This window comes from Anolis sagrei, chromosome 1, assembly GCF_037176765.1.
Source record: "Anolis sagrei isolate rAnoSag1 chromosome 1, rAnoSag1.mat, whole genome shotgun sequence".
In the NCBI taxonomy this organism is placed as follows: domain Eukaryota; kingdom Metazoa; phylum Chordata; class Lepidosauria; order Squamata; family Dactyloidae; genus Anolis; species Anolis sagrei.
In genome coordinates, this window is record NC_090021.1 from 316,247,915 (window position 1) to 316,267,970 (window position 20,056).

The window sequence follows — 20,056 nt, forward strand, 5'->3', positions numbered from 1 at the left end:
AAGCTGTTCAGTAAAATATAAAAATGCGGAGGAAAGAGTTTTAAGTTAGGTCTGGACTGGTATATAAAGCAATGATAGACTTGACCGTATGCTTGGAAATCCCAGCAGCTTCTAAATGCTGCTCTTCTACATTAAAAGGAAGGAAGGAGGGAAGGGGAGAGGAAGGGAAAGGGAGAGGGAGGGGAGGAAAGGAAAGGAAGGAATGGAAAGAAAGAAAGGAAGGGAGGAAGGAAGGAAGGAAGGAAGGAAGGAAGGAAGGAAGGAAGGAAGAGAGGAAGAGAGGAAGGGAAGGAAGGAAAAAGGAAGGAAGGGAGAAAGAAGGAAGGGAGAAAGAAGGGAAAGAGAAGGAGGAAGAAATGAAGGGAATGGAAGGAAAGGAAGGTAGGAATAGGAAGGAAGGAAGGAAGGAAGGAAGGAAGGAAGGAAGGAAGGAAGGAAGGGAAGGGAAGGAAGAAAAGAAGGAAGAAGGGAAAGGGAAGGAGGAAGAAAGGAAGGAATGGAAAGGAAGGGAAGGAAGGAATGGAGAAAGAAGGGAAGGGAAGGAAAGGAAAGAAGGAAGGAAAAAGGAAGGAAGGAAAAAGAAGGAAATAAATAAATAAATAAAGAAAGAAAGAAAGAAAGGGCAGACAGAAAATGCTAGACTAGAACCAAGTTCTACTCTGGGGCCATCCTTACTGTATCTCTACCCAATAATATAGAAAAAGAATAAGGAACACATAGAAGTCAGTTGAGACCAGGAATCTAATCCCTGCTCAGCTATGAAAACCCACTGAAATACTTTGGTCAACGCCCACTCTCTCAGCCTCAGAGGAAGGCAAGGGCAAATTTTCTCTGAACCCATCTTGCCCATAAAACTCCAAGCCTTTGGATTGCCAAAAGTCGAAAATGAGTTGGAAAACTCACAACCATGATCCACCACTTGATTATTGTATTTTAAATTCCATTTTACTCGCATTAATACAGTGTATTAATTTGCAGTTTGTTGAAATGAATAGCCAAAAACCTGAAAGATTTCACTCATTCTAAATGTTAAAATTAGCATATTATATTAGATCAACTTTAGAGGGTATTTTTTTCTACAATTAGCTTATTATATGAGACATTTCCGGGAGACAGAGTTCATACCATCTTATCACATGGTTTATATTGCTCAACATTCACACGCCACCACCCCTGCCCACACCATAGTATCCCAGCTTCTAAAAATTCCCTAAGCAGGAGAATTATTTCACAATTTAAAAAATAAAAATCTTGGGTACCAATCTGTTAGGAAAATCACTGAAAGGAAGGAAGGAAGTCTGATTACATCAGTGTTGATCTCTTGTAATGAGAAATGTAAGTGATACTTTAAAATATATAGTACTAGCCATCCCCTGCCATGCGTTGCTGTGGCCCAGTCTGTGTATATATGTGTATATATATTTGTGTATATGTGTATATATGTGGTTATGCACATGCATTGTAATGTATGTTTTATTTTTTTGGCTTTTCTTCCGCTATGTTTTCCAGTGTTTTTATGAGTGATGGTCACTCGTTTGCCTGATAGGTGTATTGTGTCCAAATTTGGTGCCAATTCCTCCAGTGGTTTTTTAGTTATGTTAATCCCACATATGAGCATTACATTTTTATTTATATAAGACTCTAAACTCGTCAGGTATATCCCAGTGCTTAGAAAAGCTTTTGTGATTTTTTAAGACACTGGCATGGTCAATGTGTCAACATGGGAGTTGTACTTTTAAAAGTAACTTTTATGAGCTCTGATATACCCATGATCCCTGCTGTGCAGGGGGGGGGAAAGCTTTATAGTCCTAAAATATCTGAGCACATGATCAAGAATGTATTTATTATTTTTTTACTTTATTTATATCCCGCCTTTCTCTACCCCTAAGAGGACTTAAGGCGGCCCCTTTTTACACTATCATTATAATGTAGCTTTAACTGCATTATATGACTAGTGTAAAATTTATTTATTTATTTATTTATTTACAGTATTTATATTCTGCCCTTCTCACCCTGAAGTGGACTCAGGGTGAATCACAACACACACATACACGGCAAATATTCAATACCATTTTTAGACATACAAAACTGACAGACAGATAGAGGTATTTTGGCCTTTTCAACTTTGGCGCCTGGAGGTTATGCTCGATTCTGGCCACAGGAGGTTGCTAACGCTTAATCACCAACATTTTTATGGTATCGTAATATACCTCCCTGCATTAAGCGGTGCCTAATTTCTCTACTGACAGCTCTGCTGTTCAATCTGCATTATAATGGCAGTGTAGATGGGGTCTAAGACTGGATCTACACTGCCATATAATCCACATTATCAAAGCAGATAATCCAGATTGTATATGGCTGTGTAGATAGTGTCTCTTATGTCATTTTGATCTCAAATCTTTTGAGACATATTAGTGAAATTGTGGTAGCCATGCAACTTTGGCTGATGGAATCGACATTTTCTGTTTCAACTGGACAGATCTTAAAAAATATATTGGCCACGTTAACTGCTGATCCTGCACCTTGCTTGATTCCTGGTTTTTAGAAATAGTTTTTGGCCCTCCATCCACACCCACTTGATACTTCCTCTGTACAGGCAAAAACAGGAACGCTGCACAAAGAAAACATTTCACTTAATGCTTGTTGAACAATGAAATCCCTTTTCTGGTTTTGTAAAATAGAGAACACAACTCCAAGAATGTATGGTACTATGTGAATAACAACATACAATTCAGTTTATAAAACGAGTCTTAACCCTCATGAGTCTTTGCCGCTCTGTTTTAACTGAGCTAGCTTTACATCTTTGCCGATGTTCGTTGGCTTGTTTAAAGTTGGTACATTTTTGGATGGAGAACAGAAGAGCATTTATTCAGAGTTCCAGCTCGATAGAGTTTCTCAGCCTCAAAGAAATCCTGTTGACTTTGCCTGACATATAAGGGAAACTTTACCACAGGAAATACTTGTAAAAAGCCACTGCACAGCTAAGCACGCTTAAGCCCATTGATTTCAATAGACTTAAGAATATTTATGTCACTGTTGGAGTTGTGAATCAATAATGCTCTTCTGTTCTTCATCCAAAACTTTTAAAACAAGTCAGAAAATATCGGCAAAGACTTGGCCAGTGGGAACACTTCAGAAATTAGGGGACCGTTTCTACCTTGGGACCAAATTCAATAGTGCTGTGATTTTAGAGGATCTTTGTTATATGTTCCATTCACCTACAACTCATAGAATCAGAGTTGGAAGGGACCACAGGCCATCTAGTCCAACTTTATTTATTTATTTACTTCATTGGATTGTTGTCAGTTTTTCGGGCTATATGGCCATTATCTAGAAGCATTCTCTCATGATGTTTCACTTGCATCAATGGCAGGCATCCTCAGAGGTTGTGAAGTCTCACAACCTCTGAGGATGCCTGCCATGGATGCAGGCAAAACATCATGAGAGAATGCTTCTAGAACATTGATAACACCATGATTCCATTTTAATTGCCATGTTCAGTTCTGTTTTAGGAATAATAATAATAATAATAATAATAATAATAATAATCTTTATTTATGTTCCACCCTACCTCCCCAAAGGGACTCAGGGCAGATTATAGTGCACATATACAACAAACATTCAATGCCGTTACACAATTAACAAAGACAGAGGTAAATGCTTCCTATCTTTTTCCATCTCTGGCATCTGGAGGCTGTGCTTGATTCTGGCCATGGGAGGGCACTGTCACTCCATCTTCCATGCTGAGGAGCTTTGTTATCTTTAGACGCTCTCCTAAATCGCAGGCATTTTTGTATGGGCGCCTTTAATTACCTCCCTGCCAAAGCGGTACTAATTTATCTACTTACATTACTGTTTTTGTTTATGTGTACGTATGACCTCCTTATCCATGGGTGAGATAACCACAGTTTCGCTTACCCAGGCCCCCAAAAAAGATATCTCTCCCCCAGCCCCACTTCCCCAGGGTGTTTGAGAGACTCTCTGAGTTATTCCAGTGTGATCGTACTGTATGTTTCTAGCTAGTCAAAATATAAACTTCACTATTGTCCACACTTTCAATTATCTTGGGGGGTGGGGGGGCAGGGTCTTTTACACAACTATTAAAGATAACAATTGCAAGTTTTCAACTCTGACAATCCTAATTGTCCAAGGTGGTGATAAACTGAATGAAAAACTTACAGTTATATGGCAGGGATCCCACATGCCATACCTCGCCTCATTATTTGCAAAACAGTAGGGCCAGGCTAAGCAGAGTCGACTCAAAAGGTCTTCCTTCTGACTCAGAAGCAATCAACCTCATACCCTCCAGCCTTTCACTTGTAAAAACTGCAATAAATGTGTTGAAGCTGCAACTGAATGGAGTCAAAAGGGCAACAAGAGACAAAAAGTATTAATGAGGAATAACAAACAAAACTATTATTTTCAGCCAAGAAATCCTGGAATGTATCTACATGTTTAGGAAGAGTGAACATCTTCCTCTTTCTGAGCAAACTGGGTGTAAACTACTTTGTATTTTGACTCAGTTTGCAGCAATTGAAATAAACCAAGGACAAAGGAGGAGGGAAGAAGAAACAGGACATTTTAAAGGCAGCTGCAAAAATGGGACCACAGAGGATTAAGTAGGGCTGTCCCTCTCAAATTGGGACATTTGGAGAATATGCAACCTAATGGTCTTCAAAATACAGTCAGAACTCCCTGCTAGCATGCAATAGGAAGTAGATTCCAGGAGTCGAGGCCCCAAATAAGTACAATTTCCATGCTCTGTTCTTAAATTCCTTTCATTGCATAATTTCACCCAAGGAGGGGTTTTTTAGGTTTTGTTTTGTTTTTTACAATAACAGAGCCACCAGGGCTGCCTTGATAGCTGTTCTGCTGCCAAATCAATTTGCACATTTACATACTCATCAATCCTACCCTATTTCTGATATGTGTTTTGGCAACTATGCAAAGCCAGCTGCTTCCAAAAGGCCCGGACAAGGGCTGGTTCATGCATGGATCTGGTACGTGGTTGTATATAGGGAGGTGCATCTTGGGACTCAATGTGGCTTTCCAATTCTTGCACAGGTTTAAATGATCTCTGTTCTTATTTCAGGAAAGCCTCATGGGGCAGATGACTTCCTTCCGGTGCTCATGTATGTTCTGGCCCGCAGTGACCTGACAGAAGTGCTTCTGAATGTAGAGTATATGATGGAGCTCATGGACCCTGCTCTACAGCTGGGAGAAGGTATGGGAAAGAATGGATACATTGCTGTAGCCAAGGGAAAGCAGAATGATGTTGATGTTTGTTTATTTTCTTATTTAATATCTCAGCTTTCTCCCAATATGGGTCTCAATATTAGCTAAAACAGACAGTTCAAACTTTTTCATGGAAATTAAAGAGGATACTAAAACTCTAAGGGTTAACTGGACCCATTACCAAAATGTACTTTAATGGTTGTTAACATACACATGCACACACATTTCTTTCTTTCTTTCTTTCTTTCTTTCTTTCTTTCTTTCTTTCTTCCTTCCCTCCTTTCTTTCTGGGAGCATGATTATGGTTTCTGTTTAGCATTTTTAGTGCCTGTTGCTCCCGAGGGTACTATTGTGCGCGTGTGGTGCTTTGCATTATGGCCTTGGGCCCATACAATAAACTATTTTGATGAATATTATGATGAACACACAGTTTAGACTTATTCAGGGAAATTAAATAGGTACTGTTCCGGCAGGAAGATAATGGCGCTCCATGCAGTCATGCTGGCCAATTGATCTTGGAGGTGTCTATGGACAATGCCAGCTCTTCAGCTTAATAATGGAGATGAGCATGAATCCACAGAGTCGGACATGACTGGACTTAATCTTTACCTTTACCTTAAAGAGGATACTACTGGTAGTAATAGATACATTCAGGCTGTTCCAGTGGTAGATAGTGGCAACAAGGTGTAAATTCATTTAGGATGTTAGTCTGAACTTTAAAAGACCCAAAGTACTGAGCCCCCAAATATGTTAGGTATCTTGGAAAACTCCTTAAAGTTCAGGTAAAACCTGGAGTGGATTTCCCATACTCATGATGAGGAGCCAGCAGCCTCCAGTGGGTTATCATGAACCTGTTTTCATGTTTAAACATGCAGAATAATCACAGGATGTCTCAAACCTACACCTGTTGATAAAGCTAGATGGCATTGCCCCCCTCCCCCCCCCCCATGTATGACAGGAAGCTGCTGCTAATTGTGAGAGAAATAAGGTTGAACACCCTGAAAGCCATCCACTGAATGGCTATCAGCCTCCTTCCAGTAGACTCAAATCAAGGGAAAGCTTCATGAGAACCACCACTCCTCTTAAAGTTCCCCCAGAGTATCCCTCTGAGCAGCTAAACCAGGAAATCCCAATTGGATGCCCCCCCTCCCCAAGAGGGTCTGCTTCCAGGCCAGGGGGAAATCAAAAAACAACCTGGCAAAATGGCACTACCTAGAAGAATCCTCCACCTTATACAACTGTGGAGCAGAACAAACAACTCTGCACATGTATGTTTGCCCACAATGCCCTGCTTCATGCACAGAGAAAGAATTGTTCAAAGCTACAGACAATATGGTTGCTGTTGCCTGTTTTTGGTCAAAAATCATTTAGCCACGTGTGCTCCCTCTATTTTATCAGTTTTCATACTTATTTATGCAATGTCTTGGAGCCCCTGGTGGGTTAAACCGGTGAACTGCTGAATTTGCTGGCCAAAAGGTCATCGTGTCAAACCCAGGGAGTGGGGTGAGCTCCCGCTGTTAGCCCCAGCTTCTGCCAACCAGTTCGAAAACATGCAAATGTGAGTAGATCAATAGGTACCACTCAGGCGGAAAGGTAACGGCACTCCATGGAGTCATGCTGGTCACATGACCTTGGAGGTGTCTATGGATAACGCCGGCTCTTCAGCTTAGAAATGGAGATGAGCATCAACGCTCAGAGTCAGACACGACTAGATTTAATATCAGGGGAAAACCTTTACCTTTGACATGAAATACAGTAAATACACCTATTTTCATACAATTTTATCTCAACTTCTTATCTGATGAAGTGATTCTAGATTCTAGAACTTGAAAACGCTGTCTATTTTGGGACAACAGTTGTCCAGAAACACCTTTCCCCCAATCAGATGGCTGGAACAGGGAGGAGTTTTGGAAAGTAAATTTTGCTTGTAATTTCAAAGGGGTGGAAGGCAATTGCCAGATTTCTCTCTCCAGCAGATATTAAGGGCCCGCTGTATTCTCAGTGAAGCTCCAGTGCCTTCCAGCACTAAAACCTGTGAGTTCTAAGCAACACACAGTGAGTTTCCATTGAATACAATATATATTCCACTTGGGACTGGCTAGATCTAAGACTGCATCAAGTACCTTCACACCAGAAATATCACAACAGTACTAAAAATAGAGGCTCATTTCATTTTTTCTCATTTTTTCTTATTTTTTGTATTGTTACAGTCCTTGCCCCTGGTTTGTTTTTCCTCCACCTGGGTCCTTAAACACCTGCTTGTCCCCTTGCATCTAGTGGACATATTTTAATGACTGCACACCAATAAAACTGGCTGTTTCTTTGAATTATGTGCTGCCCAGCCATGGGCCCCAGGAGTTTCCCAAGGTACTTGCGCAAACAAGCAGGCTTCTTTGGTAATGCTGCTACCTAGGCAATAAATACCTAGTGATGGCCCAAAGGGAAGCAGAATTGCATGCTTTCCCCTCCAGAATCAGGTCAAAGAAATATTATTACAGCATAGTCTTTTTTTCTTTTAGCCATTTACATCAAATGCATGAAGTGTAATCCACTCTTTTTATTTTTATTTATCGTGTCAGGAGCAAACCAAACAGTTGTATTGCATTTTTTAAACAAACAAACAAACAGATCCCTCTCGGTAGGTATACATTTGTGGGTGCATTCAGAGTTTGTTGTTCTTAACTGTCCTCAAGTCTGTTTCAATGCATGGTGATCCTATATAAGAGAAACCTCCAAGTCATCCTGTTATCAACAATCCCTAGGTAAAGGTAAAGGTTTTGCTCTGACATTTAGTCCAGTTGTGTCCAACTCTGGGAGTTGGTGCTCATCTCCATTTCTAAGCTGAAGAACTGGCGTTATCCATAGATGCCTCCGAAGTCATGTGGCCAGCATGACTGGATGGAGTGCTGTTACCTTCCCGCCTGAGTGGTACCTATTGATCTACTCACATTTGCATGTTTTCGAACTGCTAGGTTCACAGAAGCTGGGGCTAACAGCAGGAGCTCACCCCACTCCCTGATTTGAACTGGCAACATTTCAGTCAGCAAGTTCAGCACCTCAGTAGTTTAAACCACTGCGTCACTGGGGGCTCCTACTCACTGATATTAACAGCATTGCAGATCCAGGACAAATTTACTTGTGATAGGATCTTCCTCTTTTCCTGCTACTTCCCACTTTATCAAGCATTGTCATTATTTTCCAGTGAGCCATGTCATCTGAGGATATATTCAAAGTATAACAGCCTCAGTTTAGTCATCTTGGCTTCTAGGGAAAGTTCGGTTTTCATTTGTTCTCAGATCTATGTTTCAGTTTCAGTTCTCTGATCTGTGTTTCATTGTTTCCAGGCATTGAATGTTTGCCTTTGTGTCTGCATATGCTGGAATCTGCCCAGAGTTCTCTTGGAGCAATAGGGTGGAATACAAATGAAATATATTATTATTGAAGCCCCTGGTGGCTCAATGGGTTAAACCACTGAGCTGCTGAAATTGATGACCAAAAAGGCACCAGTTCAATTCGGGGGGGGGGGGGGGGTTGAGCTCCCACTGTTAGTCCCAGCTTCTGCCAACCTAGCAGTTCAAAAACATACAAATGTGAGTAGATCTGAAGAACAAGCTCTTTGAGTAGCGGCTTAAAGAGCTGGGCATGTTTAGCCTGAAGAAGAGAAGGCTGAGAGGAGACGTGATAGCCATGTATAAATACATGAGAGGAAGTCATAGGGAGGAGGGAGCAAGCTTGTTTTCTGCTGCCCTGGAGACTAGGATGCGGAACAATGGCTTCAAACTACAAGAAAGCAGATTCCATCTGAACATTAGGAAGAACTTCCTGACTGTGAGAGCCGTTCAGCAGTGGAACTCTCTGCCCCAGAGTATGATGGAGGCGCTTTCTTTGGAAGCTTTTAAACAGAGGCTGGATGGCCATCTGTTGGGGGTGCTTTGAATGCAATTTTCCTGCTTCTTGGCAGGGGGTTGGACTGTATGGCCCATGGGGACTCTTCCAACTCTATGATTCCATTATTATTATTATTATTATTATTATTATTATTATTATTATTTTGCCATCCATGGTATGTGTATAATTCTCCCCCAGCACATTTCAAATGATTTGATTATCTTCCTATCAGCTTTCTTTTCTGTCCAGTTTCACAGTTGTGCTGGTGGTCCAGCGTGTTAAACACTTGTGTTGGTAGAACCGCTGACCAAAAGGTCGTCGGTTCAAATCCAGGGAGCAGGGAGAGTTCCCATCTCTCAGCTCCAACATACCATGCGCGGACATGAGAGAAGCCTTCCACATCTGGGCTTCCCCTGGGCAACATCCTTGCAGACAGTCAATTTTCTCACATCAGAAGCAACTTGCAGTTTCTCAAGTTGATCCTGACATGAAAAAAAAGTTGTACTGTACATAGCAGTTGGAAATGCAACACAATTCTGTCTTCGCTACTTAGTGCTATATCTTTACACATGAAGATCTTTTCTTATAACTGTGAACAACAGCAGTGCTAAAGGTGGTGGCATGCAAACAGTGTAGTTTATGACCTATTATGTGGAGGTTACTGTTTTCACCTTCCTTCTTTCGCAGTCTCATTTGTTACAGCTTTATCTCACCTTTCTGCCACAAAAACAGGTTTGCATGAAAATGTCAAAATGGCACTCTTTTTATTTCCTGGCTTTTTGACCTCGCCCTTCATTACTTCCTTTCTCTCAACCTGTGTCTGTAGGGATGCATGTGTTGTGTGTGCAGGCTTATGCTACCAACTGGTGATGATTCTCCATGTATTGATAGCATTCAGTGCAATTTGCAAACATTCTTAGCAAAGTAGTGGCATAATTGTATTCATGTCTACTTCCAATGGATTCAGAAGGGCTTCCTCCTCAGTAAGCAGGGATGGGATTGCTGCCTTAATCTGTTTGCCCTGTAATATTTCCCATGAGAAATTGTGTAGCTTTCTCTAAGCACAGGAGAGTTCATTTCCCAATCTAGTATTATCAGAGATAGCAATCACAATAGAGATCCATCATGATCTATTGTTTTGTTCAGCTGCAGGTGTAATTCATTCATCAATTGATTAAGTGAAGTTATTAATTTAATCAGCTCAATGACATCCACAATTAATTAACTACTAATGACTTTCTTTAAAAAAAATGTAATTCAAGAAAGATGTGTTTTGCATTCTCCTAACAGAACTCTAGAGGCTTTGGAATATTTTTATACCATTTCTTTTTGGGGTCTGTCAATCACAGTCCTTATTACGTCTTTGACATATGAACTTTCTTATGTGTTGTTGAAGGCTTTTATGGCCGGAATCACTGGGTTGCTGTGACTTTTCTGGGCTGTATGGCCATGTTCCAGAAGCATTCTCTCCTGACGTTTTGCCCACATCTATCGCAGGCATCCTCAGAGATTGTGAGGTCTGTTGGAAACTAGGCAAGTGAGGTTTGTATATCTGTGGAATGTCCAGGGTGGCAGAAAGAACTCTTGTTTGCTTGAGACAGGTGTGAATGGTGCAGTTGGTCACCTTGATTAGCATTGAATGGACTTGCACCTTCAAAGCCTGGCTGCTTCCTGCCTGGGGGAATCTTTGGTTGGGAGGTGTTAGCTAGCCATGAATGTTTCCTGTCTGGAATTCCCGTTTTTTGAGTGCTGCACTTTATTTACTTTATAGAAGTTTTTTTTAATACTGGTAGCCAGATTTTGTTCATTTTCATGATTTCCTTCTTTTTGATTCTGTATTTCAGTGGCTTCTCTGTGTAGTTTAACATGGTGGTAGTTAGAGTAGTCCAGGAAGCAGCCTGGTTTTGAAGCTGCAAGGCCATTCAATGCTAATCAAGGTGGCCAATTGCAACATTCACACTTGCCTCAAGCAGACAAGAGTTCTTTCTCCCAACCTGGACATTCCACAGATATATAAACCCAATTTTCCTAGTTTCCAACAGACCTCACAAACCTTGAGGAAACGTCAGGAGAGAATACTTCTGGAACATGGCCATACAGTCCAGAAAACTCACAGCAACCCAGTGAACTTACATAGCTTTTTTTAAAAAAATGTTGATTTTTAATTGTGGTACTTTTAAATAATTCTGTTGTGTTTCTCTTAAACAATAATATTTACTGATAGTTAGCCATGTGCATTAAATAAATGTCATATGTTCAGTTATGTATGTTTACAGGCTATATATTTAAGAAGTCATTCCCAAACCTGTATGAATCTAACCATGAATTAGATACGATTCTGCTCTACCTATGAAACTAGTTCAGGCATCGGCAAACTTTGGCCCTCTTGGTGTTTTGGACTTCAACTCCGACAATTCCTAATAGCCTCAGGCCCTTTCCTTTTCCCCCTCAGCCGCTTAAGGGGCCTGAGGCTGTTAGGAATTGTGGGAGTTGAAGTCCAAAACACCCGGAGGGCCAAAGTTTACCAATGCCTGAACTAGTTGTACGTGTGAAAAAGATCTTGGAGTCCTCGTGGACAACAAGTTAAACATGAGCCAACAATGTGATGTGGCAGCAAAAAAAGCCAATGGGATTTTGGCCTGCATCAATAGGAGCATAGTGTCTAGATCTAAGGAAGTAATGCTACCCCTCTATTCTGCTTTGGTTAGACCAAATCTGGAATATTGTGTCCAATTCTGGGCACCACAATTCAAGAGAGATATTGACAAGCTGGAATGTGTCCAGAGGAGGGCGTCTAAAATGATCAAGGGTCTGGAGAACAAGCCCTATGAGGAGCGGCTTAGGGAACTGGGCATGTTTAGCCTGAAGAAGAGAAGGCTGAGAGGAGATATGATAGCCATGTATAAATATGTGAGAGGAAGCCACAGGGAGGAGGGAGCAAGCTTGTTTTCTGCTTCCTTGGAGACTAGGACGCGGAACAATGGCTTCAAACTACAAGAGAGGAGATTCCATCTGAACATTAGGAAGAACTTCCTGACTGTGAGAGCCGTTCAGCAGTGGAACTCTCTGCCCCGGAGTGTGGTGGAGGCTCTTTCTTTGGAAGCTTTTAAGCAGAGGCTGGATGGCCATTTGTCGGGGGTGATTTGAATGCAATATTCCTGCTTCTTGGCAGGGGGTTGGACTGGATGGCCCATGAGGTCTCTTCCAACTCTTTGATTCTATGATTCTATGATTCTATGATTCTAGTGCAATGTATTTAGATATTGTTGAGAAGTATCTGTAGAAAACATGCTGGAAAGATTTGCACTTGTTGAATTAGACAGGGTTGGATGGAACCAAATGTAAAGTGTTAACTAGCTGCAATCACATTTTTACAGCGCAGCAATGAGTAATAATCCACATGTGCCATCTGCTGACCACTTCCATTAACTGCAATACAGATCGTAGCTCTTCAGCCATTCCTTCTCTGCTGGAAGTATTAAGTGTTGTTGAAGTCACTTCTATCAAAGAACACAGAGAGGGTTTGCCCTTAGCCTTCCTCTGTAGTTGAGAAAGTGTGACTTCATCAAGGTCACCCAGTGAGTTTGCATGGTTGACCGGGAATTCCAATCCTGTTCTCTTGAGCCTTAGTGTGACACTCAGATGGCTGTACCCAATCCTGGCCCAGAAAAGCAGAAAACCAAGCCAGTTCATAAATGTGTTATCAAAGTTTTTCATGGCCGGAACCACTGGGTTGCTGTGAGTTTTCTTGGTTGCACGACCATGTTCAACAGAAAAAAGGAAACCATGAAAATGAACAAAATCTGTGTCTTGTCGAAGGCTTTCATGACCGGAATCACTGGGTTGTTGTAGGTTTTTCAGGCTATATGGTCATGTTCTAGGACCTCATAACCTCTGGGGATACCTGCCATAGATGCTTCTAGAACATGGCCATATAGCCCGAAAAACCTACAACAACCCAGAACAAAATCTGGCTACCAGTATTCAAAAAAATCTAAAATCAGGACAATAAATAAAGAGCAACACTTAAAAACAAAAGATTTCCAGATAGGAAACAATCAGAGCCAGCTAACACCTCCCAAATAAGGATTCCCCAGGCAGGAAGCAGCCAGGCTTTGAAGCTGCAAAACCATTCAGTGCTAACCAAGGTGACTAACTGCAACATTCACACCTCAAGCAGGCAAGAGTTCTTTCGCCCACCCTGGACATTCCACAAATATACAAATCTCACTTGCCTGGTTTCCAACAGAGTTCACATTCTCTGAGGATGCCTGCCATAGATGTGGGCGAAACATCAGGAGAGAATGCTTCTGGAACATGGTCACACAGTCCGGAAAACTCACAGCAACCTAGTTCATGCTATAAATGTTTATTGGAATGTTTTAAATATGAAAATAATGACGTTAGAGCTTCAGGGTTTTCACTTCTTTCAGATCTGGTGAATTACATGGAAATGGCTACCAGTTTCAAAAGATAGTGACTCAGAATCCTTCTATAGCTCTAGGATCTAAGGTCCTTTTGTTCCCTATTAGGGATGGGAGAATCTAATGATTTCCCTTTCTTCTGCATTAAGACTTTCACACCTCCAGCTATTTCTCTGATAGATATGAAGGCATTTGTGATGTTTCATAAACACTTTAAAAATGCATTTAACAACATTCTACTTCACATGCACTTGCCAAAACTGGACATGGTGTAGCTCCCTACCATATAGCAGTAAAAGATTTATGAATTGGGGAAAAATGGCAGCTCTAAAGTAGCACTAAGGTGGCTGAAGAAAACATTGTGTCTCAGATGCCATTCAGCAATACTCAGAAAGAGAGCCAGCATGGTGTATTGGTTAGCACATCGGATAACAATTCTGGAGGACAAAGTTTGATTACTTGCTTAGCCATGGAAACCCACTGGATGACCTTGGATAAGTAACACACCCTCAGCCCCAGAAAACCCTATGATAGTTTCTCCTTAGGATGGCCAGAAGTCGAAAACAAATTGGAGGGACTCAGCAACAATTCTAAAAGATGCAACAAGGAGACAGATCCTCTGTGAGATGTGACTTGTTAAAAAATGATGAACACACAGTTAATGCTTCTTGATTTTCCATAGGGTCTTATTATTTAATCACTACTTATGGAGCGGTGGAGCTTATCAAGAGCTATGATAAGATCACAGTCACCCGGCAGCTAAGCACCGAGGTTCAAGATTCGATCCATCGGTGGGAGAGACGGAGAACGCTTAACAAAGCCCGGGCATCCCGATCCTCTGTTCAGGTTAGAAGATGAATGGAGCATTCTCTTTCAACATTGTTATTTGTTTTCTAGGTTTAGTTAAAAGAATTCTATATTTCCCCATACACTACAAGCCCCAGAATCCTGCAGAAGGCAGCTACAGGATTGAAACTGGGCACACACTCTAAATACTATGCTTTAGTGTGATGGCCTTGGGGGTATTTAAAGGTTTTTTTTGGGGGGGGGGTGTCGTGTCAGGAGCAAAGGTAAAGGTAAAGGTTTCCCCTTGTCATTCAACTCTGCTCATCTCCATTTCTAAGCTGAAGAGCTGGTGTTGTACTTAGATGCCTCCTGGGTCATGTGGCTGGTGCATGGAGTGTCATTACCTACCCGCCGAAGCGGTACCTATTGATCTACTCATATTTGCATGTTTTTGAACTGTTAGGTTGGCAGGAGCTGGGGCTATCAATGGGAGCTCACCCCATCTTGTGGATTCAAACTGTTGACCTTTGGTCAGCAAGTTCAGCAGCTCAGCGGTTTAACCCACTGAGCCACTGTGGCTCCGTATTTAGTCCCCATAATTCCTTCCAGTAAGTTGGGGGAATTTTCATGAGATTTGCTTGTGGTTCCGCTTTGCAGCTCTAAATAGATTTGGCAGCTAAAGTCTAGGACCCCAAGCATAGTTCTCCTATAATGCACCTACACTGCAGAATTAATGCAGAATGGCACCACTTTTAATTGCCATGGCTCACTACATCCTGCACTTTACTCCATGCCCTCTCTTCATTAATGCAGCTGGTACTTATTGTATTCCAATGTTTACAGCCCAGCCATGGTGCCAGTAATTTTTCCACCATGGTTAGAGGATTGCAGCTTGATTGAGTCTAAATTTATGTGCATGTGTTTTTTTTTATTGTATTTTAAGGTGTTCACTTTTATGTTTGTTTTTAAGTGCTTTGTGCCGTCTGTAAGCTGCCCTGAATCCCTTTGGGGAGATGGTAGTGGGATATAAGAACTTTTTTGTTCCTGGTTTGAAAGTGTTATTTCCTGTTTAATTGTATGGTACTTACTTTGGAAGTAGTTGTTATACTCCAGAAACTTCGTTTTTTTGGCTGCCACAAACTATGTTGAATTGGTTGAGACGGGATGAGATATTCATTGAAAAACAATAGCAAAGTATGCTGCAAGATGTCTTATGAAAACAAAAAATGCAGTTTAATAAACTTTTTCCATGCTTTTATGATAGAACCAATTAGAACTTATGGAACAACAAAAAAAACCAAACATGTTTCATAATGTAATCAGAAAGGAAAGTAAGTTTTTATGCTTGATTAAGTTTTCCTAATCTTCTACCACAGGGTGGCAGCACAACATAACTTGAAAAGTGGTATATAGCATTTCTTTTCTTCTTCTTCTTCTTTTTTTTAAAAAGCAGATAACTTCTTCAGAGGGGAGAAATGCATACCCTCCAATATTTCACAGATGGTCAAAATAGTAATAATTAATTAGGGTAGCTATACAAGGTAGGAAAGCTACAGCAAGATTCTCCTACTCCTCTTCTACTCTCCTTTCTGCTGGATTAACTGAGTGCAAACTACTTTTACATTCTGAATTCATTTTGCACCAATGGAAATGGAGAAAATGAAGCATGTTAAAGGTGGCCTTCTTTAAAGGTCTTTAGAAGTTGGTTGACTTTTTTGGAGTGTTTTAGGTGTACACTCCATTGCAGGGGTCTAGGCAAAATGGTGCTTGTAGTATTTTCCACTTCTGTAATTCTGAGACAGGTCTAGGCTGCAAGGAGATTATGAACGAAAGCATAATTTAGACTTTTTTTGTGTCAGGAGCGACTTGAGAAACTGCAAGTCACTTCTGGTGTGAGAGAATTGGCCGCCTGCAAGCGCGTTGCCCAGGGGACGCCTGGATGTTTTACCATCCTATGTGAGGCTTCTCTCATATTCTCAAATACGAAGCTGGAGCTGACAGACGGAAGCTCACCCCACTCCCTGGTTTCGAACCATCAACCTTTCGGTCAGCAGACCTACCGGTACAAGGGTTTAACCCACTGCACCACCAGGGGCTCCATTCAAACAAATGAAATGTCAGGAAAGAAGGAGAGGGGATGCCAACGATGTCGGGTGGGTATTCATGGAAATTATATGCAGAGTATATTTTTAATTATAAGCAAGATAGCTTCCAGGAAATGTTCCATTACTTGTGATCCCCATAGAATCTAAGTGAACTAGGGATCATTTAGACTAGTGCTATTCAAAGTGCTGGTCATTGATCGATAGCCTATTAGCTGCCAGTCACTGGAGATTTTCTAGAAAAGAAACAATCACGTACAGCCAATAGACACATTGGAGTTGTGGGGAACATGCTGTTCCCTGTCTTTGGATAACTTCAACAAAAAAAGAAAAACAAAGCACTGATCTAAGACAATCCCATGTTACCTGTAAGAAATGAACTGCTAAAATACCCAGACCTCTGGACTAAAGAAAAACTGTTGAGTCTGCCAGTCTCGCTTCCAGTGGGATATTGTTACTATTGCTCAGATGAAATCCCCATCCTTGTAATTTGGACCCAAAAAACAATTTGCTCTGTTACGTATACAACACCTCTTCAAATATTTGGACAGGGCTCTCATATCATATCTCTTAGTACTTCATCAATAGAGAATGGATCCACCTTACATCTGGTTTCTGTCTCCTGCAGAATTCTGGGGTTTATAGTTTAGTGAGGCTGTTAAAGGCTCCTCCCTAAACTACAAACCCCAGAATTCTGCAGGAAACAGCAACCAGATTTAAAGTGTATTCATTCTCTAGTATGATGAAGTCAATCATATGTGCTACAGGCTGAGTACATCTGATCCAACTCCTTCACAGCTTTCCTTGTAAAACTAAAACTCTGCCACACTCCAAGGCAGTGTGTTCCCCTTTCAAAAGTTGGCATAATCTCTTTTCATGTCCATTGCTCCATGTCCTATTCTTTAGAGCAGCAGAAAAACAAACTTGCCCTCTCATTATGACATCCTTTCAAATATCTAAATATAACTATTGCCACATTTTAACCTTCTCTTCTGCAGACTAAGCATACCCATATCCCTATGCTGTTCCTCATATGGATGATTTCTAGACCTTTTACCATTTTGGTCAACCTCCTCTGGGCACATTCCAACTTGTCAAATCATGCCTTGAACATGAGTGTAGCAGTACTTTCCATCTTGTACTCCCCCAAAATTGATACCTAGAGAACCATTTTGTCATTGGTTGTTGTGAGTTTTCCTCAATGTATGGCCATGTTCCAGAAACATTCCTGACGTTTCGCCTACATCTATGGCAGGTATCCTCAGAAGTTGTGAGGTCTGTTAGAAACTAGGCAAGTTTCCAACAGGGTGTCTGGACACAGCATATTATTTGAGAACACAGAAATGCTGAACCACTCTAACAACTACAATGTCAGACTACACAGAGAAGCCACTGAAATCCACAAACATGTGGACAATTTCAACAGAAAGGAAGAAACCATGAAAATGGACAAAATCTGGCTACCAGTATTTTTTAAAAAAACTCTAAAATCATAACATTAAATAAAGAACAACTCTCAAAAACAGGGGAATTCCAGACAAGAAACAATCAGGGCCAGCTAATCACCTCCCAACAAAGGATTCCCCAAAGCAGTAAGAAGCCAGACCTTGAAATTGCTAGGCCATTAAATTCTAATCAAGGTGGCCAATAGAAACATTCACACCTACCTCAGACAAGAGTTCTTTCTTCCACCCTGGACATCCCACAGATATATAAACATTACTTGCCTAGTTTCCAACTGATCCCTCGATCTCTGAGGATGCCTGACATAGATGTGGGTCAAATGTCAGGAGATAATGCTTCTGGAACATAGCCAGACAGCCCAGAAAACTCACAACAACCCAGTGATTCTGGCCATGAAAGCCTTTAACAATACATACTGTCAGCGGTCCTGGAGGTGGTTCCCACATTGTATATTCTTTTTGTTACGATGTATGCACCATCTCAATTAATAATACAATATGATACTTCTTCTTTCTAGGATTTCATTGCAATCTCTTTCATGGAGGCTGACTCAAAAGCACGGACTCTGGCTTACCGGACTGACTCAACAACTCACCAGCTGAGCCAGCAGTGTGCTGAGAAGTTTGAAGTCTCAGAAGCTCAGGACTATGGTTTGTTTGTTCAAGTGGACGACAAGAGCATGCAGCTTGACAATGATGCCCTTCCCTATCACATCAAATCCCACCTGTTGAACAAGGAGCCCAAGCCGACTTTCTACTTTATTTATAAGCCAATGGGCAGTGAAGAGACAGCGGTCCCTGTTATCAAGGACCCAGAGGCTTTATAATCGCAAAACAGCTCTTACATCAACTTGTTTCTAAGGACTGTGATGTTCCTCCTTTCAAAGTATGCTGATCTCCACCAAGTAGCAGAAGCAGCCTGAAGCACAGCTTCCTGAATGGCTGGTGGTGGAGACAGCATTTGTGATTGTCCATCAGGGAAATTTCTTGGTTGAATCCATTTGCATCTGTAAAAAATTATTTCATCCAAAGTTCACTCTTGCAGAAACTTGAAGAATTTAGAACCTCATACCATGAGCAAATGATGTAGCCTTGAATGCCAGCTGCACTAAGTTGGTAGACTTGAGGTTATGGGCATTATGGCAATATCTTCTTAAGCCATGGGGCATGAAGCCTACAGTGTTATCAGAGACAGCCCCAAACATTTGGGGGCCTGAGGTAGAAAATCCAAATAGACTTTCTAGCAGCAGCACAGAAAAAATGTGATATATTTAGCAATTAGCAATGCTTTTGACAAACTCTGACATTGCCTTTCTCTCACAATATAATTTCCCAATGATAAAACTGACTCTGAATATCACATCTAGCCTGAGATCTCTTGCTGCCTGAGATGGAGCAACAAAACAGCATCCTGCATTCAACTAAGTCAGAGTGCCCAAACGTACCCAATTATTTTGGCAAAAAAGGCAGAAAACTCTGCAAGTTCTCCCCCACATCTCTGGTAGTAAAAGGACAAATTAACAAGTAACTAACATGACCTTTCATAAAATAAAATGCTTGCTTTCTGAATATAACCCCCAGTGGCTCAGTGGGTTAAACCACTGAGCTGCTGAACTTGCTGACTGAAAGGTTGCAGGTTCGAATCAGGGAAGTGATGTGAGCTCCCACTGTTAGGCCCAGCTTATGCCAGCCTAGCAGTTCAAAAACATGCAAATATGAGTAGATCAATAGGTACCGCTCTGGTGGGAAGATAACAATGCTCCATGCAGTCCTGCCGGTCACATGACCTTGGAGGTGTCTACAGACAATGCCGGCTCTTCAGCTTTGAAATGGAGATAAGCACCAACTCTCAGAGTCGGACACAACTAGACTTAATGTCAGGAGAAAACCTTTACCTTAGCAACCACCCTGCCTTACATTATTATTCCATTTCTGCCTGCATATTCAGAATCCAGCTAGGCATTCAAAGAGAGATGTAGTTACTGCTACTTCTTGAATTTTTCCTCTAGAATGCTAAGTTCAGTGGTGGGTAGCAAAAATGGGAGTCAACCTGGACTCTCTAGGAAGGAAATTCCAGAATATGTAATCAGAGAAGGCCCTCTCCAGCGTCCTCAGCAAAAGTAGTGACCTGCCTTCAGTTCTACCAATAGAAAGGAAC

The 20,056-nt window shown here is 41.3% G+C and overlaps 1 protein-coding gene across 2 annotated transcripts in view; it reads left to right on the forward strand.

The window, feature by feature from the left end:
• Window positions 1-19,258, forward strand: part of RIN3 (Ras and Rab interactor 3) — a 95,820-nt gene extending 76,562 nt beyond the window's left edge. For both annotated transcript variants that reach the window (XM_060756547.2, XM_060756540.2), the window contains exons 8-10: window positions 5,093-5,224; window positions 14,230-14,393; window positions 18,417-19,258. In XM_060756547.2, coding sequence (XP_060612530.2) covers window positions 5,093-5,224; window positions 14,230-14,393; window positions 18,417-18,725 — 605 coding nt within the window. In that variant the 3' untranslated portion in view covers window positions 18,726-19,258. The remainder of the gene's footprint in view (window positions 1-5,092; window positions 5,225-14,229; window positions 14,394-18,416) is intronic.
• The last annotated feature ends 798 nt before the right edge of the window (window positions 19,259-20,056 follow it).